Source organism: Chelonoidis abingdonii, chromosome 6, assembly GCF_003597395.2.
Source record: "Chelonoidis abingdonii isolate Lonesome George chromosome 6, CheloAbing_2.0, whole genome shotgun sequence".
Taxonomy (NCBI): Eukaryota; Metazoa; Chordata; order Testudines; family Testudinidae; genus Chelonoidis; species Chelonoidis abingdonii.
Window position 1 is genome coordinate 53,583,278 of NC_133774.1, and position 26,098 is coordinate 53,609,375.

The following is a 26,098-nucleotide window of genomic DNA, read 5'->3' on the forward strand; positions in this document are numbered from 1 at the left end:
CTTTATTGACTTCACCCTCATTGACTCTCAGCTGCCTGAGCAGAAGGGGGAAAGGGGAGGTAGCCTGACACCCCCCATGCCCGCCCTCCACACAAAAGGCCTGAAGAACCAAGTCCTGAAGCCATGCAGGTCAACTTGAGTTGCCGACATCTAACTCTGGAAGAGAGAGAGGGTCGACTATAGCTGAACCTCTGTTTTACTGTGGCCTCCTGGCCAGCTCAGAAGAACTCAGGGAAACATCATTCCAGGCCCAGTAGACTGGTACAGCCCAAGCACCACCAGAGCTCCATGCTCTGGAAACACCCTCAAGTAAAACCCGACTTGGGAACCATGGTGTCTCCTCATATTTCCTGTTGCTTCTGGGTTTGGGGCAGGCACAGCAGATCCCCCATCAACTAGCAATGACAGACTCTGGGGCTGCTGCCAACTTTACAGATGTTGAGTCAACCAAAACACTCCAGATCCCCATTCAGCCGAAACCCACACTGGACCTGGTGGAGACGATTGATGGGTCGCCCCTATTGTTAGGTCCAGTGACTCAAGAGACTATCCCCTTAAAGGCAGTAGTGGAAAAGCACCAAGAAACAATATGCTGTTCCACTTTCCATTCTTCCCGATTATTCTTGGAATTCCAAGCAGAGCGGCATGACCCATTTATCTCCTGGTGTTGGATGAGCACTAGCTTCCTTCCAAATATTGTCAGAAAGCATGCTTCCAATGAAGCAACCAATCTCAAGTGACCTGCACCCAGGACGGGAGGAGGCCCTCAGAAGCAGAATCCTGGATAGTAGTGGTTAGCCAGATGGAAGTGACTTTAGGACAGAACTTTAGCTTCCCTGACAAGTACCGTAACTATCTGGATGTGTGTGAGAAGGAGAATGCAGACTTACTACTCTCACACAGAAACTATGACTGCCCAACAGATCTCCAACCCGGGATAAAGGTGCCTTATGAATGAATATACTCTGTGTCTGAACCAGAGCTGGAGATGCTACATGGCTATATGCGGGGAAAACCTTGCCAAGGGCTTCATTCAGCAATCTACCTCTCCAGGGGGGACACCAGTCCTCTTTGTGAAGGAGGAGAATGAGTCACTATGCCTCTGTGTAGACCAGAGGTGGCCATCCTAAGCCTGAGAAGGAGCCAGAATTTACCAATGCACATTGCTAAAGAGCCACAATAATATGTCAGTAGCCCCCCCATCAGTTCCCTCACCCCGCTCCCATCGCCTCCCACTCAGTGGCAGCCCTGCCGATCGGCACCTCCCCACACCTCCTGATCAGTTGTTTCCTGGTGTGCAGGAGGCTCTAGGGGGGAAGGGGGAGGAGCGAGGGCACTGCAGCCTGAGGGGAGGAGGCGGGAAGGGGTGGAGTGCAGCAAGGGCCTGCGGCAGAGCCAGGGTTTGAGCAGTGAGCTCACCCAAGTATATTGGAAAGTTGGTGCCTGTACCTCCAGGCCCGGAGTCGGTGCCTATATAAAGGAGCCTCATATTACCCCTGGTGTAGACTATCGTGCATTGAACCAAGTGACTATTTGAAACCAGTACCCCTTCCCCTCATTCCAGAATTGCTGGATCACCTGAGGACTGCCAGGATCTTCATAAAACTTGATCTTCAGAAGGTACGCAATCTAGCGCACATAAGGCCTGGGGACAAATGGAAGACTAGTTTTCATACCTGATATGGGCACTTTGAATACTTGGTGATGCCGTTTGGCTTAACCAATGCCCCAGCAACATTTCAACATTTTGTACATTATGTACAAAATGGACTAGATAGAGGGTTGCCACTCATCCAGGTTTTACCCGGACTGTCTGGTTTTTGGCTTCTGTGTTTGGGTGCCATAGGTGATCGTCTACCTCAATGAATATCTTTTTTTTCCCCAAGAGCTTGGAGCAACTACCACCATGTTCAGTCTATCCTGAGGAGATAACTGAAGCACGGTTTGTATGCCAAGCTGGAAAAGTCTACCTTCGACCAGGCCACCATGGAACTGTTGGGGTACATCATCTCCCCGGAGGGAATTCAGATGGATGCACAAAAGTTGGAACCCCTCCACAAGTAGACAACACCCATCATTTTCTGGGAATTTCAGTGCTTCCTGGGCTTTGCAAATTTTTATAGGAGATTCATCATCAACTTCCCTTAACTAATAACTCTCCTGACTTCCCTCTGCAAAGCAGTGCGATTCACTTGGTCACCCAAAGCCCAGATCACTTTTGACCAGTTAAAGGCTGCCTTACCCAATGTCCTGATCCTGACACACCTTGACTAGACTTTTCCTTTCAGAGTGGAAGCAGATGCATCCAATATGGCCCTAGGGAGCAATACTCTTGCAGTGACTTAGACCCCAGTCAGTCTTACACTCTTGTGCATTCTGTTTTTGAGAAGTTACCCCTGCAGAGATGAACAACAAAATACTGGACTGTAAAGAGGTGCCCTGGCTCCCCGCCGCACCTGAGGGGGACGAGCCAGAGCAGGCACCTCCGTGGGTGGAGCCAACGCCACCTGTCCCCGCCCCCCAGAAGTCAAGAGGCGGGACAGGAAGTATAAAAGCCCGGCCCCAGACCTCAGTTGCGGGCCGGCCACCGAAGAGGACAGACGCTGAGGCCCAAGCTCCCGCTGGGCCCAACCTGCCCCGTGCCCAGTATCCGGAGGAGCGCTAGCCGGACCTGCCTCGTGCCCGATACCCGGAGGACCCCCAGCCTGCCGTGCCCTGTGCTCGCTATCCGGAGGAGCGCTGGCCGGACCTGCCTCGTGCCCGGTATCCAGAGGACCCCCAACCTGACCTGCCCTGCGCTCGCTGTCCGGAGGAGCCGTTGGAGTGTCCTGTCTCCCAGTATCCAGAGGAACCCATGGTCTGGGACCCCCCAAACTACGCCAGCGGAGGCCAGGTACAGGGAGAGGGGGGAATTGGAAGTAGCCCGGGGGTAGCCGACCCCAGTCTGGCTCCTGGGGACTGTGAACCCATGTCAGTGTGTTGCAGCCTGGATTCCCCACTGACTGCAGCGAACCCTTGTTGCTGCTAGGGCCCCGGGCTGTGGCGCAGTGGAGTGGGCGGGCCTGCGCCCCCCTGCCACCCGTCCAAGGGTGGCAGATTCCCCCTCTCCATGGCCTGAGGAGGCCTTCTGTATAGACTCACTGTTTGTACTGTGTTTACTCAGCCCCTGAGTGCAGGAGCTGAGCCTGAACTATTTGCTGCCCGCCCTGACCAGGGGCTTCGGCTTAGAGACTGTGTTTGCTCAGCCCCTGAGTGCAGGAGCTGAGCCTGAACTAGCTGCGGCCCCGCCCTGACCAAGGGCTTGGGCTTAGAGACTGTTTGCTCAGCCCCTGAGTGCAGGACCTGAGCCTGAACTAGTTGCGGCCCCACCCTGACCAAGGGCTTGGGCTTAGAGACTGTGTTTGCTCAGCCCCTGAGTGCCAGAGCTGAGCCTGAACTAACTGCTGCCCCGCCCTGACCAAGGGCTTGGGCTTGCAGATTGTGTTTGCTCAGCCCGAGTGCAGGAGCTGAGCCTGAACCATTTGCTGCCCGCCCTGCCCAGAGGACAGGCTTAGACGCTGTGTTCGGGCTCACCTCTACTACCGGGCTCCTCCATCCCTATACCCTGCCGAGGCGGCCCAAGGTCGCAGACTGCTGTGTGTAAGGAGGCGCCCTGGTTCCCCGCCGCACCTGAGGGGGACGAGCCCCAGCACGACCGGTGTACACGGACAAACAGCTGTTTATTATAAAAACAGCATTTGAAGAATGGCATCACCATCTTAAGGGAGCTTGGCACTCAGTACAGGTCTTCATTGACTATAAGAACCTCGAGTACCTTTACAAGGGCCAAGTGACAGAGACAGTTAAGATGGGCCCTGTTCTTTTCTCAGTTTGAGTTCATGATTTCCTGCCACTTGAGAAAACAAAATGGGAAAGCCAATGCTTTATCTCAGAAGGAAGAATACTACAGGAGAAGCGAAGAACTGACTTCTGAGTCCCACTACCACTTCAAGCCTGCTAAGTTTGCCAGTGCCAGAGTTTATCAAGACCTGCTCTCCCTCATCTGATCCACCTTGAAAGAAGCCCCACTTGCCCAAGGGATACAGTCCATGCCACTGGGGGCTAAGATGCATCATTCTGTGCTGGATGGAATAACATATTTTGAGCACATATATGAACCCCCAGGCATTCCCAACTAAAGGTGCTATGGCTGTATCAGGATGCTCCATTGGCAGGTTATTTTGGTTGGTGGAAGACCTTCGGCATGGTAGGCCATTTTCTCTGGTGGCCCTGCATGCGGGCTAAGGTCCAAGGATACATGGACCTGTGAGTGCTGTGCACATACCAAGACACCCCAAAACAGACTCACTGGCACATCAGTATCCCTGGAGACTCCAAACAAGCACTGGTCTGCCAACAGCCTAGACTCTACTGTGGAATTCCCAGCATTTGATGGCTACACCGTAATTTTAACAGTTGTGGACCACCTGACCAAAAAGGCCCACTTCATCTCCTGCAACCAGCTACCCTCTGCCGACACTACCACCCAAATCCTGCTGCACAATGTGGTCTGGCTCCATGGAATCCCAGACGACACAGTTTCTGAACAAATCTCTCGTTTCTGGTGCAAAGCTTTCAGGCTACTGGACAGCTGCAGATCTACCTCCACCACATACCATCCCCAGACAGATGGACAAACGGAATGGTTGAACCAAGTACTAGAGAACTATTTGAGGTGCTTCGCAAATTATCATCAAGACAACTGTTCCATGCACTTGCCATATGCAGTTTTCTTACAACAATGCTGCTCATGCCTTCGTGGCTCGGAGTCCATTCTTTGCTAATTACAGGTTCCACACCTGTTTCACCTGGTGTTACCAGCAGCCTTCCCAAAGTCTGACACCACCAACTGAGTCCAACAGATTCATCACATTTAGGAAAAGCTCAAGAACTGCCTAGAATAGGCAAAAAAGGCTACAAAAGGTATGCAGACAACCAAGTCAAGAAACGCCAGTATTTACGGTAGGCCAGAAGGTATGGCTTGCTGCCAAACACTTCCAGATTAGGCAACCATCCTGCCAATTGGACCACCAGTTCCTAGTACCCTTCCCAATATGTCAGCAGATTAACCCACTTACCTTCGAACTCCAGCTTCCCTAGTCTCTCAAAATACATCCAGTTTTACAGGTTTCCCACCTGAAGCCATACATGGAGAACCCCTTCCCTGATTGAACCACACTGCCCGCCTCCACCAGTTGAAATACCTGGTCATGAGAAATATGAAATACCGCCCATCCTCGATTCCAAATGTACTTGTGGCCACCTGTATTATCTGGAGGATTCGGAAGACATCGGCCCCGAAGAACACATTTGGAAGCCTTCCACATCCACATACCCCAAACGGGTGGAAGCATTCCACAGTGCTCACCTGGCAAACCTGGACCAGTACCATCCTAAAGGGAAGTCTGAAGGACGGGATGATGTAAGAACCTGCAGGGCTGGAACCTGGGACCCTGGGGTGTTCTGGACTGCATTGCCACTACAGGCTTAAGCTAGGCTCCCAGAGGAGGGCCCTGAGAGGCTGGGGTCGACAGAAAGTACCACCCAGCAGGACTTGAGTGGTGGCCCCTCACAGCCCACTACCAAAACTTAAACCAGGCAGCCACGAAGGGGAGTTGTCTGAGCAACAAAACAGACTGCATGCCTGTCTCTGCTCCAGTTCCTGATTGCGATAGACCCAAGACTCAGGCTTCTGACCCTGATTTGTCCTCGACTTTGATCTTCAATTGCTCTTTGTAACCTGGTGCCTGACCCCAATCTCCTGGTAACCTGACCCCACCCACCTCCTGACTCTCAGTTTGTCCTCTCTCCTGTCTCAGACTCTTACCTCCTGATAGCCTGACTCTGCCAGCCTCCTGACACCTGAAGCTCTGTCTGTCCTCTGGCTTATCTCAGTACCTGACTCCCAACTCCTGTTCTGACCACTAAGTCTAATCACCTTCGTCCCATTCATGACACTTAGTATGCAAGTGCCCATGCACATGAGATCAGATTCTTTAGACCAACAGGGTCCAACAGAGCTGAACCTGTGTCCTAAATATCTCTGGGCCCCTCCCCATTACTCTCAGATACACACCCAAAAGCATGAAGAGTGGAGCATGCCAAACCATCTCTTAGTTCTTTTGCCAGTACAGAATCCCAAAAGAGCAGGGCTCAGTAGAAATGGAAAAGGAGGGCAGGTAGTGGAACACATGTGGACAAAACATATCAAAGAACCACAGTTATTGTAAGATAAGTAATTGTTTTTTCTTCAAGTGATCAACCACATGGATTCCACTCTTGGCAACTAACACGCAGTTATCTGTTTGCTTGGAGGTGGATAGCAGGAGTCTTAAACAATAACTGCAGGATAGCCCTATCAAAGCAGGCATCTAGTCTGGAAGCCTCTACCAAAGAACAGTATTCTTGGAAATAATGTATAGACAGAACTCCAAGTAGTTGCCCTACAGATTTCAGGAACAGAGATATTTTTCAAATAGGCAGAAGAGGTTGCCCGGACACTAATGGAATAAGCATCAACGTGTTTAGGTAGGTCTAACCTGGCTAACTCATAACAAATCCCTACACAGTTGCAAACCCACTTAAATAATCTAAGAGAATATTGCCTGACCCGTAACCCTTTCTGAAAGTCCAGCAACAGTCTTGGTGTCCCCGAATGGTTTTGCCCTATCAATATAAAAAGACTGTGAGGCTGGGAAAGGAAAGTGGTAGATTAATAAACTGATTTACATGAAGTTCTGAAACTCCCTTAGGCAGGAATTTGGGATGAGGCCTGAGAGTGACTCTGTCCTTATGAAACACCGTAACACCATAAGAGCCTGAGTCTTCCTAACCTTTTTGCTAATATAATAGTTACTATAAAGCCTATCTTCACAGATCAGTAGTAAAGGGAACAGGTTTCTAAAATTTCAAATATGGCATGCATCAATTCCGTCAATACTACACTGAGGTCCCAAGAGGGAAGGGACTTCCGAACTGAGGGGGAAAAAAATCATGAATAGGTTCCTTAGCATTGAAATGAAGAAATATAGTGTGGCCATGGATAGGAAGGTGATGTACAGATAACTGCTGCTACATGGAATCTTATGGAGCTGATAGAAACTCCAGACTGTTTCAAGGCTAATAGGTAGTCTATATTGCTGAAAGGGTGATGGGTGACAGCTGATGCTGAGATGACCAAATAGAAAACCTCTCCCATGTAGCTTTATAAGTCAGTCTGGTTGAGGGCTTCCTGCTTTGAAACAGAACATTCTGAACTTCTGCTGTACTGCTTCTTTCAGTGTACGTTATCCAGTCAGCATCTAGCCTGTCAGATGTAACAAAGCTGGCTCCAGGTGTAGGATCTGCCTGTTGTTCTGTGAGACTATGTTGGGTAAGGCAGATAACGTGATGGGACAGGATGTGAGTTTCATCAGATCTGAATACCAGAACTGCCTAAATCAGGGGTCGGCAACCTTTCAGAAGTGGTGTGCTGAGTCTTCATTTATTCACTCTAATTTAAGGTTTTGAGTGCCAGAAATACATTTTAATGTTTTTAGAAGGTCTCTTTCTATAAGTCTATAATATATAACTAAACTATTGTTGTATGTAAAGTAAGTAAGATTTTTTTAAATGTTTAAGAAGCTTCATTTAAAATTAAATTAAAATGCAGATCCCTTCAGATTGCTGGCCAGGACCCAGGCAGTGTGAGTGCCACTGAAAATCAGCCTGTGTGCCATCTTTGGCACATGTGCCATAGGTTGCCTACTCTGGCCTAAATCATGCAAGGGCTTTTGTAATCATTGGTCATGCAACTTGTTTCAGTTTCCTCATAAGTCTTGGTATCATGGGGATTAGTGCAAGGCATACTTTAGTCCTAGCGACCAGGGGATGAGAAAAGTGTCTGTCAGGAAGACTGGCTCAAACTTCACTTTGAACAAAATGACTGAAACTTCTTGTTATGGTCTACAGCAAACAGGTCCATTTCTGGGAATCCCTACTTGCAACAGATGTTTTTCAGGACTCAGGTTTTTGACAGACATTTGTGGATGTCTGAGGACTGCCTGCTGGGTTGATCTGCGATAGTGTTCTGAAGACCAGGAAGGAGCAGAGCCACTGGTAGTGATGGTTTGATTTGGAATGCACCAACTCCAAAGCCAAAAAGCCTCCTCGCAGAGCAGAGATGATCTTGCTGCTCCTTCCTTATCTGTTGTCATAATGCAAAGGTGTGCTGTTGTCTATGAGCACTTGGATTGTAGATTCCTGGAGCACCACTAAAATGCCTTGCATCCCAGATTAAGCAAGGAGAGGACTTATCAAACCATGACCAGCATGTCCATGCAGTGTCTGCCTGCCAGATACACTGATTTCAAACTACCCTTGTACAGAGTGTAGGTGAAGTCTGGCAAACTGTGTCATGTAGGTGTGTGAAGCCATGTGTCCAACAGGAATAGCAGGGGCTAACAACCTAACTAGTTTTTAAGATGGAACTTAATAAATTAACAGGATTATATAACGTGTTTTTTGTGATCCAGTCCCCTGCCACCAATTGCCCAGAAGGTCCCTTCCACTTCCAATTCTTGTGACAGAAACCTGAGACATACTCCTACTGACATTTTTGGGTGACTCTCAAGTTGGTTGACAAGGTTTACTATCAACTGGAATCTTTCCTGTGCCAGGTAAACTCTCGCTGACATGGAATCTAATCCTGCTTCTATGAACTCTATGCTTTGAGTCAAAGTACAGATTTTTCTCTGTTGACTTTGAGGCCCAGTGAGGAAAAGAATTTTAAGATTACTTGGATCAAGTTGGTCACATGTTGGGGTGATCTTCCTTGAATCAGCCAGAATTCCTGAATTCCTTGTCTCCTTAGATGAGTTGCAAAGACTCCCAAGTAATTAGTGAATACTCTTGCTGCTGTGAAAAGACTAAAGGATAGGATCTTCTACAGGTAGGGAATGTTCCTGCAGGAATTTGAGGTATTTCCCGTGGGCCAGATGAACACGTACAAAAACGGGCATCTTGCAGGTCGAGAGCTGTAACCCTGTTTTGAAGATCTAATGAGGGAATTATGAAGCCTAGAGTCACCATTCTGAGTTTAAAACAATGGAGGAATTTGTTGAGATTTTAGAAGTCCAGAATGGGCCACAAAACCTCTTTATTCTTTGGGATGAGAAAATAATGAAAATAAACCCCCTTTCCCTGAATTCTAAGGGCACCTCCTCCACTGCTCCAAGTTGTAGAAAGGAGTTAACTTCTTGTTTTAACTATATTTCCTGAAAAGGGTCCCTGTATAGGAGCGGAGAAAAGGGGAAGGAGGTAGAAGGAGACTGGAACTGGATAAAATACCTCTTGTTTACAATTTCCTTGACCCACTGGTTCAAGGTGATATGAGTCCAAACTTCCCAAAAATAAAAAAGGAAGTTTCCCAAACAGTGGGACTGAAAGGAAGAAACTCTCTAGAGGTTTTGCCAGACTCTTGACACTGGCATCAACCCTGCAGTTTATTTAGACTGTAAGCTCTTAAGTGCAGAAAACTTTTTGTTCCATGTTTGTATAGTGACTAGCACAATGGAGTCCTGTTTCTTGATTAGGGCTCCTAAACACTATGGTATTACACAGATAAATAATAATCATAAAGGCAGAGGTTTGTTGCTGCTGGAATCTCTACTTCCTTCTCAGAGGATCTGAAATCTTTAGAGGCTGGTAGCAGCACTGAGCAGAACAAAGCTGCCTAAAAGAATGTTGTCTTTTTTGCTTTCTTCTGGGGGTTGCAACATTAAGGTCTAGAGAACAGAGCCACCTTAGAATCCTTTAAGGAATAGTGGGCCTTATCCATCTTTGAATTTAAAAAGTTAATTTCCCTCAAAGGGAAGGTCCTTAATGTTTGTTGTTTGAGCCTACCTGGAATTCCCCCAGAAAGATCTTCTCATGGCCACTAATATAGCCACATGCTGCTACGTTGGACATGTCCAGTGCAACCTGTACGGATCTGAGGGCTATTAGCTATCCTTCAGACATGATGGTCTTTTAACTCCTTTCTGTGATCTTGAGATAGCCTATCCACAAACTGAGACAGTCTGTCCAGCTGAAATAATTGTATTGGACAGAAGCACTTGATAATTAGCCATGCGCAGCTGGAAAATGGCAGATTAATAGACTTTGCCTTCAAACAGGCTCTTTGGGACTTTCTTCCTAGGTGTAGATTTGGGAGCTCTTACTACAAGTGATTTATGATATTGGCTGTGAATAAGTACACAAGTTTCTTGGCAGGGACTTGGTGTCTCTTCTCAGTTCACTTGGATGTGGCCAGAATTAATGCTGGTGTGCCACAGGTCTTTCACAATGTGCAACCATCCCTCATTTATAGGCATGGCAAGCTTGCTAGGAAAAGAAAGATGTAAGATGTCCAGGAGTTTCTGAGGCTTCTCCTGCACCACTTCCAGAGGCTCTGCCATATGCTTGATGAGTTCCTGGAATGCTTTTAACTCACTGACTGAAGAAGGCATCAAGGGACCTCACTGGGAGAGGACGAGGAGACTGAAGTGGGGACAAGTCATTCTTCCCCTTGTAGATGTTGTCCTTGTTACTTTCTTCAGGCTGCCTCTCCAGAATCGGAGGCTGCACTAACTGACCTGGCTATGTTAGTTTATATTGCCTCTTTGAGGAGGAGGATTCTCTCTAGGGGGTCCAACAATATAGGCTTGTGGGAATACAGCTGCACCTCACCCCCACCCATAGGCATCTAGTAAAGCTAAGGCAAGTATGAGTACTAAAGGGGGATCACATAGGGATGGACCAGAACAGATGTTCCCTATGAGCCCTAGGCAGCTTCCTGCTGCTCCTTATAGATTCCTTCACTGGAATTCATAGATTCTCTTCCTGCCTCCCACTGTGCTAGTCAAGGAGCAGAGTCCCTACACTGCCCCAGCAGGGATGAAGAAAGAGTGCAGCTCTTTAAAAGAAAAGATCATCCCATCAGCCCCCTGGTTCTGTTGTGCTCTCTCTAATTGGACAGGGAGTGAAACTGGGACTGCAGATAACCTCCTTTACCTGCCATACCAATGACACGACAGCTGATGGTTTAGTTATCACCATAGTCAACCTCTCATAAGAATAATACTTAGCTCTTAACACTTTTCAGCATTAGATCTCAAAGTGCTTTACAAAGGAGGAACGCATCATTACCCCCATTAACTGCAGTTTCACAGATGAGGAGACTGTGGCACAAGAGGTCAAGTGACTTGCCCAGGATTGCCCAACAGGCCAATGGTCAAGTAGGAACAGAACTCACGTGTTCTGAGTCCCAGTCTATCCATGCGGCTATACAGCTTCCCATCCAGGAGGGAAGCCTCTGGAACCAGGCCCATAGATAAATCACTTGATACTGTATATGCCCTGGGTAATAATGCTGGGCACTGAGAACCACAGTGTGAGGGTTGTGTCAGGTATCCAGGCTCCGGGTGCTGAAGGTTCAGTATCAAAAGAGATGCAGTTCCCAGGTTTAACTGACACCATCAACACTCACCAGCATCCCAGGAGGGACCTTTTTCTCAGGATGTGTGCTGCCTTTTGATAGTTGAGTCTAAGATGAGTCAGACTTCTGAGTCTTGTGCCTAGACTCCACTGACATTCAAGAGAGTCACTTATGTCTCAGCTCAACAAAGCGGGTACAGAGGCAGACAACTGGGGCCTTTTAGTCAGTGTAATCCAGAAACTCAGGGGGAATCTCAGCTCACCAGGGTTCTCATGGGGATCCATGACCACAAGACTGGTGTCCAGCTGTGTCCTTCCTTTTGGTGTCCGAGGAAGCTTACCTAGAAAGCTCCAGGAGGAACAATTTTAAGCTGCCTTCTCTAGCTTCTGGGGTCCATTTACAGAAGAAGCAACATATAGTATTGTTACCTTTTTTTTTTTTTACCTAACAGGGCGGTTCAAGTTTGGGGCCTTAGGGATATTCCAGCTAGGAGCAGAAATTGGTTACAGTCAGGTATTTCTTTGATGCTGTTTTGTTTATTTGCAAAGAATGTACAAAAGAATCAAACAGCAGGAAACAGCTTCATTTGTTTATAGAACCAAGAACATTTTTTTCAGCCTGTACCCTCCCCCAGGTTTCTTCCAGGGTCAGACACCATACTTTCAGCTGCTCCTTCCAGCTGTCTCTGTCTCTTTAATCTCTCAGTTTCTGAGTGTTCTATTTTTTTCCTCACACACAAAAAACATTAACAATACTTAGCAAAAGTCCACTGCCCATTCAGTACAAACTAGTGGGTGGGTTCACAGCCCTCTTTTGACTTAGATGTGTGGGGGGTCTGATTAACTCATTCTGACAATTATGTTAATTGAAGGGTGTATTAAATAGGCAACAAGATTAACAACACTAAACCAGTACAATGCACAGAGAAGCAGGCACCTCACTGCCCTGGATGTTAAGAATGAACAGAGGAATGGCTGGTCCCATTCCATCTTTTATGCTCTCGGGTGGGGGGAATGAGGGTACACAAGTGTGGCCCCAACAGACACTGTTAGCCAAAGGAATCTAATCTCATGTGTATGGGACACCTGAGCATCAAGAGTGTAATCCACGTTCACAATTACTCAAAGAAGAACCAAAATTTACCAGCTTTACAATTAGGTGTATTGTTTTTGTGCCTTCTTGGAACACATAATATGCTTTATTACAGCTGTTGTTCCAAATATATAAGTTAGCTACCCTCGTGTATTTGTGTGTGTGTGTGCGCGCATGAGCATACACCTGCCCGTCTTCTGTTTCTTTCTAAAACGGATTAAGCTAAAAGAAGTGTTAATACATATCCACTGATTTCCATTAGTTACTGACTGCTTCCTCCAACAAGGTTTAGATTTTTAAACTGGAGCCCCAGCATGCTCTCAACTAAAATGAATGGCCTCAATGGCATCAGAAGTAAGCCATTACTCTTTTTCAGCAAAGGTTTGCTTAACATTAAAGACAGTATGCAAAAACTTAAAATTGGAAGAGATGCACAATCTCGCATCTCTTGTGGTGATATATAACACAGAAAGAGCATATTTTTAGGGTGGGTTGGGGGAGGAGAGGGAGAGAACAGCGCGAAGAAGGAAAGACGATCTTTTATATTTTAGCTTTTGCCACCCTCCTCCAGCACAAGATCTCTAGTCCTCCAAAATGCTTAAGCGCATTTTGATTTCAACAGGGCTAAACATAAGTAAGACTACTCATGTGCTTAAAGTTGCACATTTATTATAGTGCTATGCTGGAACGAATCTATGTATCTACAGCCTCATACAGCTAACATCTACTGTTACCACTTGTGTTATATATCTAGAGTGTAATCAGGTTTATAATTGTAATTCAGCCCCTTCAGGGTAATTTGGTCAGAGTTTGAAACACCCATATACCTGAAACCTTTTCTAAGCAAACCTGCTTACTGATGCACCGATCCTGCATCATAGTGGTCAATGCCAAACAAATGAAAAACTTTCATCATTTCCAAAGAATTCTGTATCTGGCCCCCTTTATCAAAATTTCTTGTGTACTGCAGCAAATCTATAGTTAGGGTCCCATAATAACATTCCTGAAACCAATACATATATTTTTACAGGCAGCATCCACATACTGTACAATTCAACCTGATGAATCAAATCAACATGTAAACTCAATTCTAGTAGATTTTTCAGAACAATCTTCTGTTTTCATATTTAGAAATTAAAACTGCCCTTTACAGCCTTAAAAACATTTTAAGATGGCAGGAATCATCGCTATGTCAGTTCTCCAGGATTTATTCCAAATAGTTTTGAAATAAAAAGCTCTACAATGAATATCTGCAATGAGGTTTGGCGGGGGAGGAAGAAGCCAAACTCAAAAACTTCTTAGTGAATCAGTGGTCAACTTCAGGCAGAGGAAATGGGCTTTTGCCTTCAGCTCTCAAAAACAAAAATCAGAAAAGTAAAAGAACTGAAGGTGAATTAGATATCAGCAAATCCTATAACTCAGGACTTGAGAAACTGACTTACTGGCCTGGTCTACACTACGCGTTTAAACCGATTTTAGCAGCGTTAAACCGATTTAACACCGCACCCGTCCACACTACGAGGCCCTTTATATCGATATAAAGGGCTCTTTAAATCTGTTTCTGTACTCCTCCCCGACAAGAGGAGTAGCGCTAAAATCGGCATTACCATATCGGATTAGGGTTAGTGTGGCCGCAAATCGATGGTATTGGCCTCCGGGCGGTATCCCACAGTGCACCACTGTGACCACTCTGACAGCAATCTGAAACGTTGGATGACACTGGTCAAGTAGACAGGAAGAGCCCCACGAAACTTTGTGAGAATTTACATTGTTTCCGCTTCGCTGCCAGTCCGTAGAGCTCTTGGATCTAGCACAAGATGTACCACATAACCACTCAGTCCAGCACAGATAGCATGCAGTCTCCTGGAGGATAGAAAAAGAGGCTCCAGCATGGACCCGCACGGGAGGTACGGATCTGATCGCGTATAACGGCGAATCTCAGTGCTAACAAACTCCGTAAAGAGACAAAACTGAAAAATTTTGAAAAATTTCAAGGCTATGATGGAAAAGGCCACACAGGTAGACAAAATTCTTCAGTATTGCAGTCTAAGCATGCAAGTGGCCAATGAAGTTAAGGAGCTCAATACAAGGCCCACAGAAACAACAGAAGCAAAATGGAAGTCCCAGGGCAGGGCCCGAAATCATGACCACTTCTGACGTCTTGAGAACTGGCATTAGCAATTTCGGGGCTGCGCTACTTCAGCTATTCACCCACCCCGTGTCCGCTGGATTCGGAGGTGGGGTGTTGAATTCCACCTATGCTGAAGAATGTCTGAGAGGGGAAGATAAGGAGGAGGAAGAGGAGGAAGAGCGAGAACGCACCTTGCAGGGAGAGACAACAGCACTTCACCGTACCTCCCGTGCCCAGTGTGTTTTTATGATCCAGACGGATTACTGCTCTCCAAACCTCCCAAGGCCACTTAGCCCAGACAGGGACGCCGGATGGAAGCTGACCTTCTGGTGCTTGGTACCTTGTAAACATAAAACATGGTTTAAAAAGCAGCGTATTTTTAATATGATGAATTGCCATCAGGGCTTGGATGCATTCCGACGTAGTACTGAGGGTAAAGTTTGTGCTGCTGAAAACATGTCCGGGGATGGGAGTGGAAATCCTGCCAGGACAGTCCATGACAGCGCTCCTGGAGGTACTTCCAACAGCTTTGTCAGAGGTGTTTGGCAAGGGCAGCCTTGTTCCGTCCACTATGCGTAGGACACTTGCCCACGCCTGCAGGTGTAGCAAGTAATCGGTATCAATATAACATGACAAAAACATAGCCTGCATATGAGCTCCGGTGATTGCTAGCATTCTCACAAACACTTCTGTTATTGCTCCTGTGTTACCTCGGGAGGGTGTATCCTTCATGGTAACCTGGGTTTGAAATTCAGGAATTAAGTAAGGACAGAAGAGGTTCCACTGGGAGCCTGTTAGCCTGTTGCCTAATGAAAAAAAATCCTCCATTGACTACATAGCCAGCCGGGGGGAGGAGAATAGCACGGGCTGAGCTTTCTCGTATCGCATGGCTATAGGGATCGTTTCCTGCTACCAGGGTGTGGGGAGGAAGGGTAGTGATTAGCATGATACCAAAGCCATGTGGTACGGACGGAGGTGGATAAAGTCATCATCCACAGAATTGGCAGTGGGGAGTCGGCTACTGCTGCTTGTCTATGTTAACAGAATAGTGAATGTCAAGCACTGTAGGCTGGGGATCGATTGACTTGGTTTTGGGAAGCGAGGGCCCTGTGATATGACAGTTCATGCAGAAGCCGAAAGACGAGTGGCTACCCAGGCGGCATAGAGCAAGCTGGCTACTCTGATCGGCCACGGCCTGTGTGCTTGGCTCTGTAAGCACACAGAAGATCCTGTAAGACACACTCAAGATAACTATATTGAATGCAGCCATTCACATTCTTGTTTTAAAGTGAAATCACCATGTGCTATTGTAAGGTGTATAGTGTTGTTCACCTGTAGAAAAGAGTATTTCAGCATGGTTTCTGATAAAATGTAATCTTATTAATACTTCTCCCTTCCTTGTTTCCCTCCTCATGCACAGCTGCACTAATTTTTCAAGCTCCTCCCTACTCTACATCCCGAAAGGCTAGTGCTCATTATAGGCGGAGAAAGAGAAGTCGTGAGACGAATGTATATCTCTTCGGTTGAAGTGTCAGTGAAGTCGGACCGCCGCAATGAATAGAGCTCAGTCTAGCAATAGAGTGGAAAGAAGTGGTCATCAAGATTACACGGAAAGATGCCAGAGATCGAACTGGAGGACAGGAGGGACGCTTGAGATGAGAAGTGGCACCAGAAGATCAAGAAGGTGGTAGGCAGGAAGATATTTGGTGGCGGGAATGGCCACCTGGGGCTGCTGCATGATCAACACTGTATTCGGTCAGTGTTGGTGGAGCTTCCAGGAAGAGCAGCGGAGTCACAGAGTACGCCTGCAGCCCTGTGTAACCACACCACTCACAACCACATTCCCGTTTTACTCTTCTCAACGCCCAGACGTGCCTGAGACGCCGGTGGGGACGGCTTCGCTTGCAACCTGAGACCAACTACCACCCCCATGGAGAGCCCAACACCATAAAGCTGTACGGGATTCCATGTGAACTTTTATAGTAGCCTTTTCCTTCCCTCTATCATCCCCCAAACACACAACCGGAATCCTAAGTGTCATTCTCATCACACTCTTGTGTTCTATGCTTTGTAATAAAGAATACATGGAAGTATTAAACGATTAGTGACCTTAATTTCCATGAGCTTAATGAACTGAATCGAAGGGGAGGGGCGTGCGCTTACATGGAATGAGTATCAATGGGGGGGGGTAATCAATTCAAGGGAAACAACACACACGTCACACTTTTCGAAATCACCACTACGTGCCGCTAGAAGACCACGTGTATAGACTCGTTTTCAAAAGCTTCTGTCTGATGCGCTAGCTGCTGTTGCTGGTGTGACTCTTTACATCGCCCTGCTGGTTAGTCATAGGCTGCGCGTATTCAGCTGGGTACCAGTGATTTGAGCTCAGGCTCCCCACCTCGCCAATAAAGGTCTTCCCCCCTTAACTCTCACACAGATTTGATGGTCCACGCATCAGCAAGCGATGCGATAGTTATCAAATAAGGCACACTGATGTTGCTGAGTATCTGAGCCAGCGTGCTTTTAACCGGCCCAAGATGCTATCATTTCTACCCGCCATTCGCCACTATGCTCAGTCCGTTATATGAACAAACTCCTGACTACTGGTCCAGGCTAGCCTGTTGTATGGCTCATGAGCCATGGCATCAAGGCGGTGGCTGGGTTCCCCCTTAGGATACCTACAGCATTTCAACCATCCCCCATTCTGCAAAATAATATTTCTAGGCCTGAATAATTATACCCCTGCTAGCATTTTTCTAAATCCAGATCGTAGGAGTTCCTGAAGACACCTAGAAGCTATCATGAACTTCTGTCCTGGCATCTCTTACGTGGTATGTGGTGAAAACGATCTGCTTGTAATCCACAGCGAGGTAGCATGGCAGGCCATTGAAAAGTAGCCCTTGTGGTTATGTAATGAGTGCCCTGGTGTCTCCGGTGCCAAGATAGGGATTATGGGTCTCCACTATCAGCCCCGCCACAGTTAGGAACCCATTGCTGCAGGAAGCCATCCACTATGATCTCTGCACATCCACTAAAGACGTCCATCTAGACCAATTATGTAGCCCAGCAGCTTAATGATTGACTTTGGCTACTTGCACTCAGCAGCCCCAGAGAATTTTTTACCCCGTAGAAAATGTCTCTTTCACTCAATTGATTCCGACTGCTGGATAGAAGCCGTATTGGGTGTCCAAGCCCAAAGGCAATGCACCGTTCTCTAACTGTGAGTGGCTGCCTCTCATCTTGGATTAAAATATAGGGCAGGGAAAGCAAGTCACAACAGTTCCATGAAAGTGCCCTTACGCATGTGACAGTTCGCAGCCATGCGATCGTCCCACATGCCAGAAAACTATGTGCCACTCACAGTCTCTGTGTCTATGTTCGCTCAGGGCCCAAAAAATCAGCATTCACTAGCTTTAGAACCTGCCCATCTATTCTTGAACCAGTATCCTCCAAAGCGCAGGGGCCCGCGGTTTGAGAGAATTCTGTGTCCATGTCCTCATCATTCTCGTCGCCGCGCTGCTGTAGCCGCCTCCTCCTCCTCGCCTGGCTTTGCAGGTCTAGGTTCAGCATAGACTGCACGAGAATGCATGATGTGTTTACAACGTCCATGATTGCGGTATTGATCTGAGCAGGGTCCAAGCTTGCCATGGTATGGCGTCTGCACAGTTCACCCAGGAAAAAAGGCGTGAAATGGTTGTCTGCTGCTTTCAGGGAGGGAGAGGTGAGGCTGTACCCAGAACCACCTGAGACGATGATTTTTGCCCCATCAGGCACTGGGATCTCAACCCAGAATTCCAAGGGGAAGGGGAGACTGCGAGAACTATAGGATAGCTACAGGACAGCTACCCACAGTGCAACGCTCCAGAAATCGATGCTAGCCTTGGACCATGGACGCACACCGCCGAATTAACGTGCCTAGTGTGGCCGCGTCCACTCGACTTCATACAATCTGTTTTACAAAACCGGTTTATGTAAAATCGGAATAATCCCGTAGTGTAGACGTACCCACTGATTTCTTAATGATAAGTAGGAAATTTGCCCCGGTGAAAGGGATAGGCCTAAACTATTAGTTTCTTTTAAATCTAAGCATTTATTTTTTAAAAATAATAAAGTTTACAACCTTTATAGTGGCAAATTTTCACAATGTGAAATGATGTAATGCTGCCTTCCTGAATTTGCAAACAAAATATTCCAGAACTTCTGCTGTGTTCACAGATTTGTTAGTAACAGCAGAGTCAGAAACAGAAATCACGGGTCAGTTTCATGATTTCTGTGCAGAACCCTGTGGGCATCACTGAAAATTATAGGAATTGTGTTAATCTAACTCTATTGTTGCTTGGGAAATTATTCTGAACCAAGCTAGACACAGTAGCTATTCATCTAAAAGACCCCAAAAAACAAAAACCAGAAGAACAGAGCAGAGGAAACCTCCCTCTTCAAAGCAGCAAGCAGGTTCAGAGAAGAAAAAAAGAAAAATCCCCATTTCTCTTCAAGCAACTGGCTGGCAAAGGTCAAATTTGCAAGACACCTACCAGCCAGACTAATACTAAAGATGAGGAGGGTCAAGGACAACACCTGAATAGAAATGCAAGCACTCTTGCCTTCCCTACAGTTTGGGAGTGGAAGAAAACCTAGGGCCCTCATTAGACCTTTGATCCTAAACTATTAAAGCCAAATGTGAGATTTGTCTTTGACTTAAGTGAGCATAGGATCAATCCATAAAGTAATTTATTTTGGCTCTTCCGTCTTTTGTATTAGCTCTGTCCAGTAGGTCTGCTCCTCTGATTAGCAGGCATATGGTAAACTTTTCAACCTCTGCCAACACACCCATACGTCCCACTGAGGGGAAAAGCACCCTGAAGTCCCTGGTTTAGAGGCTTGCTGATTAACTGCTGAAAGATCCAGATTACTGAAAATACGAACAATTATTTGTGTGTGTTGGTGAACCCAATAGTTTCTCTTCCATGTCTAATTTTGCCCATGAGTTCTTTTATACTATTTTTGTTCCTTATTAAATGTTTGTAAATACTAATGTAAATAAATCTCTAATGTTCCACTTTATTCAGAAAGAGTGTGGTTTGTAAGTAAAGGTATATAAGGAATCACACAGAATGTAAAAAATCTGATCCCGCTCCCACTGAAATCAATTGATGGAGTTTTGTCACTGAGTGCAGTGGGCAAGGTTCAGGCGCCAGCTCTGAATTAATCCACCTCTGATGCAGAGGAGGGAGTCGGGGAAATACATTCTGCTCAGAACAACAAAAAATGGGTGCTGAGAAAAATCTGATATCCTCTTCACAATACAGATGAGCCTTACTAGGCCTGGGCACAGCACAAGTAGTAGAATACAACTTTCCTGTCCATTAGGCAAGTGGAGTGGCTTGACCCCAGAATCAAGTTGCCATTCTTTCACTAGGATGGAGGGGAGAGGGGAGCCTCTCTGGGTTTTTTTCCTTCCATCCATCTTCCCTTTTAAATCTTTGTTCTTTAGAGCTACTCTGTCCTCCTTTTCAGTGTTTTACTTAACTGTGCTATGCCTGTTTGCTGTAGAGTTAAATTCAGACAAAACTATTTCATATCTATTCATTTGAGATTTGTTGAGATACTTTAAGTGAATGACTTGCCCCTGAGGTGAGGTGGGAGAGACAAAGAGAGAGTATAGGAGGAAATTCTCATAATCTTGACACTGAAAACTTGTCAAGGGCTATTATAAGTAATATATTAGACTGAAAATTGTAAAACGTACCTAACCTTTTTCTTTATTTTACTAAAGAAAAATTTAAGAAACATAAAACATGGTGTTGATAGTAATATATAATATAGATATACCTTCCAGGAAAACACTCGACTCTGGGATCAGTCTATATGTCCATGACACTTGATTTAAAACAAAAACAAACAAAAAAAGGTGCACAGTTTTCCCCAATTCAAAAATTCTCCATCACTAATAGACTTCTTGTGCAGAATTTCTGTCACCAGGACTCATTTTCTCAGGCAAGACCCAACTGTGTAAACTCATGCTACTGTATTTTAAGAAATACTTAATATTAATCCAATTTCAACATAGAAAAAATATTTTAAATGCACAGCTAGTAACAAATCTTCTACATACTTAATCACAGATAACTAGATGTGGCAGTATATAGTTAAAATAAACAAATTTTGCATTCTACAAACTTTCCCAGATATTGGTCTCTATCACAGTGTGTGATCATATGTGTGTGCGTGAGAGAAACAGACACCCCATTGCAGCAATCGACAATTTTTTTAAAGGGTTCAGTATAAAAAAAGCTATGTTGCAACCATCGCAAATTCCTCTTAGGAAACATTATAACAAATTTGTATATTTCTTGTTTCAAAACTGTACTCTTTTACAACAGCAATTAATTTTTTTAATATAATTATTTGTCACAGTCTCCTGTGATTAAATAAATACATCAATTGAGTCAAAACATCCTTCTTATTCCTATGGTTTTCAAATCAACACAACTTCATTCATATGTTGGAAAGAGGTTTCCCTCTGTAGGGATACTCTTCTTGATCTGATGACAAATGTTCTCAGCAGAACCAGAGTCAGACATCTATTCTGGGAAAAATACCAAAACAAAAGACAAAACCAAAATTTTACAGACCTAGGGAAGGAAAAATAACTGGTAGTGCATCTTGCTCTACTGATAAGGAACCGAAAACATCTAGTGCAAAAATTCTGAAAGGTTTTATATAGATAGATAAGATATATCTATATCTATATATATAAATAAATGACACTGCACGGCAGTAGCCAAGTTTACTTCTGAATTCTAAATTATTTTCATCCATAAATGTAGCCAACAAAAATACTGTGTAGTAATCGCTCAGTCAATGGTTTAAAAGTGATCCACCTGAAATGTTGTACATTCATAAGTTAATCCTTACAGGAGCAGTACAGATTTCCAGCTGCTAGCTGTAACGAATGGGAGATGAAATGTATTTAAATCAAATAGCACCATCTAGCAGGCCCCCCATAACTTCACGTAGGAGGGTAGTTACTACTTAGTGATACCGTAGTTTGACAGTCCTCAGTTGTAGGATATTAAGGATTTTTATACTGCAAATTAAAGTAGTATTGCCTTATTGGTACAAAAGTTTGGAGGAAAAGTAAAGTAGAGAGAAAAAGATATAAATTTTAAAGTTTCAGCACACAGTTTAAAAAAAAAAACACAATACTTCAAAATCTTTATGATGCAAGCCATACAGGAAGTAAAACTAAACTATAGCTACAAGGTCATCATTCTGAAAGTTAGATTCATCTGAGGATTCCCTTATAGATTCAACAGCAAGATAATATTAGTTGGTTGGATTTTAGCAATTTGCAAAGTAGATGACACACAGTGGTAAGTACCAGACACAAAACAGCTGAAATTCTTCTTCAATTTCTCTACACAAGTCAAACAAAATGATGTTTGTCCTAATCTATGAGTTTTTAACTCTTTTTGCAAAATATTTTTGCAAGAAGCACCAACAGTTGATTAGTCTGTTCAAGTTCTGTCTCAAACTCCATAACAGCAATTCTCATTTCTTGTCAACAATTCCCTCCGCCTTTGTACAATTCCCTATTTCTAAGTTATACATATAATTCCCAAATATCACGCAATAACAGTGCTTTAAATCTCTTCAAGCATCTCCCTTTCCTTTGTCTCTCAGCAAAGATGCCTGGCCTGCTACTGCTCTAGGAAGTATGTGTGTGCCAGCCTCTGGAATTAGGAAGTGCTGCTCCTCTAAAATGCTGCAACAAGGAAAACTTTTAGGTGAAGGTTCAAGACAAACTGCCTGAAGGAAACTCATCAGTCATGCCTGGACTATTCAGTTTCACGTTAAACGCAATTCTAGGGTGGTGTGCAACATGATTTCTGCACAAGACATATACAAATAGTTTTTCTGGATAGAAGTCCCCTTGCCCCCTTTATAGTTTTCACAGGCTGCAGCAGACCGACTGAATGGTCCTGGCCATAAGAATTGAAGCCACATGCTATACACTTCCTTCTCCCCCTCTGCTGTACTAAGCCCATCACACATGGGCTCTTCCTCCTCCTTCACAGTAAGCACCTCCTGTCTGTGCTTCACCAATCTCAATAAGGCAAACCAAGGCTGCAAGTACAGCAAACTTAAAGGGACACCATCAACTTGAAAGTTACATTTCTGTCTAAGCATGTTGTACCTACTATAATTACCAGTAATATCTAACAGTACTATAACTGAAGGAAGCTAGCCAAGTCACTTTATTTCTCCATATTTTTCCAGTTTATTTATTCTGTGCATTTGTTGTGCTGTAAATAGTCAGTTTCACTGTTTTCCCTGTACATTCAGTCAGTTTCTCCTTCTCTGAAAAGATATTTGTTAACATAATCAGATGAACAGAAATACACCTATACAATTTATTTTAAAGGATGTTTTTAAAAAGATCAAGCTATGATATTCAAAGGGGGCTTCTCAGAAACATTTTTTAAGATTAGTCAGTTTTTACAAATTTAAGTTCTTGGTGTCCCTTTAACCTGTGTGTTGGGAATACAGGGGAAAGGGATGCCTCATTGACATAGGACAGAGAACCATCTAACTTGTCACTGGCTGCACTGTTGGCACCATCCCACCACACACCTACAACTACACAAAAGCCCTGCACAAAAAAATCAGTACCATGTCCCCTTCTTCCCCAAACCAACAGGCCCTCATAATATCTCTGTATTCCTCCTACACAACCCCCTTTTCCCCTTCTCCTCGAACCACAACATCCCCAGTTTCACTCCCAAAGAACAATACACACACACACACCGCCCTTCCTCTCCTACACTCACTAACCCGCTCTCCTGCCCCCACCTTAGGGAGGGATGTGGCTGGGAGAACACATCAGGGCTCTGGCGGGGAAAGACAGGGAGATACTAGGTCCTGATAAAAAGTTGAGAGCTGCAGAGTTACAGGAAGCTTCTGCCTCTCCCATGACAGCGGCGCCCCCCAGCAGCCCAGGCTCTTTGTTACCAAAGTTAGTCCAACACTTCCCACCGGCACAGACCCCCTTTGGGGACGGTGGCAGGGGAGGGGGGACTTCCCCCAACCTTCCGCTCCCTGCCCTAGACCCTGACCCTCCCACGCTAGGGGCTCAGCCCGCGCTGCACCCCCACCCCCCAATGCGCGGGGCTCAGCCATCAGCTGCCTTTCACCCCGCGACGGGCGAGGGGTTCGGGGGCCTCCTGTCCCACCTCCCTGCCCAGCGCGGGGAACTCGGACACTCCTGCCTCCGCCACCCCCCAGAAGCGAGAGCAGCTCACAACCCCCTGGCTCCTCCCCCGCAGCCTGCCAGCAAGGGGCTCGTACACCCAACTCCTAACCCTCGGGTCCCTCCGCACCCCCAGCCCTGGCTGCCCCACTCCGGCTCCCCGCTGGCTCCCCTCCGCTCCGCGAGCGTGTGCGCGGCCCCCTCTCGGGCGAGCAGGAAAGTTACTTTGTGCAGGGTCTGTGCGGGTGTGTGCGCCCCCCGCCCGTCCGGCTGTGCGGTCCGGCGGGCTGTACTCACTTCTCCCTGGCCTGGCTGTCGGACGGGACGCTGCTGTTGCTCTTGCCTTTGCCGTACATGCCTGCAGAGAGCTCCGACTGTCACGCACCTGTCAACCCATCACAGCCTCCCCGGGAACAGCCCCGTCACCATGGAGACACTGCCACACACACACCCCATTGGTCCACAGCACATTCGGGCACGCCCTCAACACAGTGATTGACAGGCAGAGACCAGGACAGGCTGCTCCCTCCTCCTCCCCGCTTCCCCCACCCCTCGGCTCCTCCTCCCCCTCCCCTCTCGCGCTCTCCCTTCCTCGGCGCAAGGGGGAATTTGAAACGGTTCTAGAAGGATTTTAAACAACTGGCTGTTCTGTACGCTCGACAACCCCCCTCCGCCGCTGCCGGAGAGGGAGCGCGCTGGGGAGAGAGGGAAAGTGCGGACTGGATTCCGCAGCCAGGGCACCCGGCAGCTTCAGGCCCTACCCGCACCGCCCAGCCAGCGGCACGGGCAGCTTCAGCCCCCTGTCCCGGCCACCTAATCAACCCTCCTCTCCCCCACTGCTCTACCACCCACGGGCCGCCGCGCCGGGCAACGGGACCTGCCCTGCGGCTCAGCCAGCGGCGTGCCCGTTACCCCGGCCCTGGCGTTCAGCGGGGGAAGTGGGCCCCCCCAGCCAGCCTCCGCCCCCCCATTGCTCACCAGCGTCAGCCCCCTCAGCCAGCTTCAGCACCCCCCCACTGCTCAGCCCCCAGCCAGCTTCAGCCCCCCCAGCCAGCTTTAGCCCCTTACTGCTCAGCCCCTCCCAGAGCCAGCCTCAGCCCCCAACCACAGCCAGCGTTAGAGACCCTCAGCCCCCCACTGCTCACTCCCCTACTCAGCCCCCACCACAGCCAGGCCTCCCCCAACTGCTCAGCCCCCAACACAGCAGCCTCAGCCCCCTGCCCCCCACTGCTCAGTCCCTAGCACAGCCAGTCTCAGCTCCCCCATTGCTCAGCCCTCAGCACAGCCAGTGTCAGTTCCCCCGCTCCCTGCTCAACCCCATGCCCACGCCATGGCTCAGTCCCCAGCACAGCCTGCCTCTGTCTGTCTCCTGTCTTCCCCCCCACACACACACTTCACAGTGACTAACAACCAGCCTCAGCCCCCTCACCTCCCAGTCCCCTGCTCAGCATGGCCTGCCTCAGACCCCGTCCTCTTCCAAAACTTTTCTTTTTTTAAAAAACAATTTCCTGTTACAGCTGTGGATAATCTTGTTCTGGGACCTAATTCATGATTCTGAATGTTTGGGGTTGGCAATACTACTTACATATAGAGGATGTTCGATGGAGAGCAACAAGAGTCTAGCCCTGCCTGTGGAGAGCAGCAGCAACAGACTAGCCCTGCCCTTCCTATTAATCAAAATAAAAGAAAGGGTCTCAAGACACAATGTCCTGTGGACCAAAACTGTGGGATATAGAACAGATTTAGTAATTCCAATATAAAGAATATTAAGAGAAATGATGTATTTTTTTAAAGCTACACCAGGGACATCATTTTCATATGAAGACACCATTATTATTATTTACTATTTGTCTTATGGTAGCACCCAGAAATTTCAGTGAGAATGGGGGCCCTATTGTGCTTATGAGCGCAAGAGCAGCAATACTGAGTCTGACAATGGCCATTGTCAGATGCTTCACAGGAAGTGAACAAAACTGGGCAATGTATCAAGTGATCCATCTCCCTTCATCCAGTCCCACTTGCTAGCAGCCAGAGGTTTAGGAGCACCCAGAACAGGTGTGGTGTCTCTGACTAGCTTGGTTAATAGCAATTGATGGACCTATCCTCCATGAACTCCCCTAATTCTTTT

At 46.7% G+C, this 26,098-nt stretch overlaps 1 protein-coding gene across 7 annotated transcripts in view; it reads right to left on the reverse strand.

The window, feature by feature from the left end:
* The window catches only part of SSBP2 (single stranded DNA binding protein 2), a 297,537-nt gene extending 273,022 nt beyond the window's left edge, over positions 1-24,515 (reverse strand). For 2 of the 7 annotated variants that reach the window (XM_032782287.2, XM_032782282.2), the window contains exon 1: positions 24,268-24,513. In XM_032782287.2, the coding sequence (XP_032638178.1) occupies positions 24,268-24,326 (59 nt within the window). In that variant the 5' untranslated portion in view covers positions 24,327-24,513. Of the gene's footprint in view, positions 1-24,267 lie in introns of all 7 variants that reach the window. The other 5 variants (XM_032782284.2, XM_075067046.1, XM_032782283.2 and 2 more) reach the window with 5 other exon arrangements.
* Positions 24,516-26,098: the final 1,583 nt, after the last annotated feature.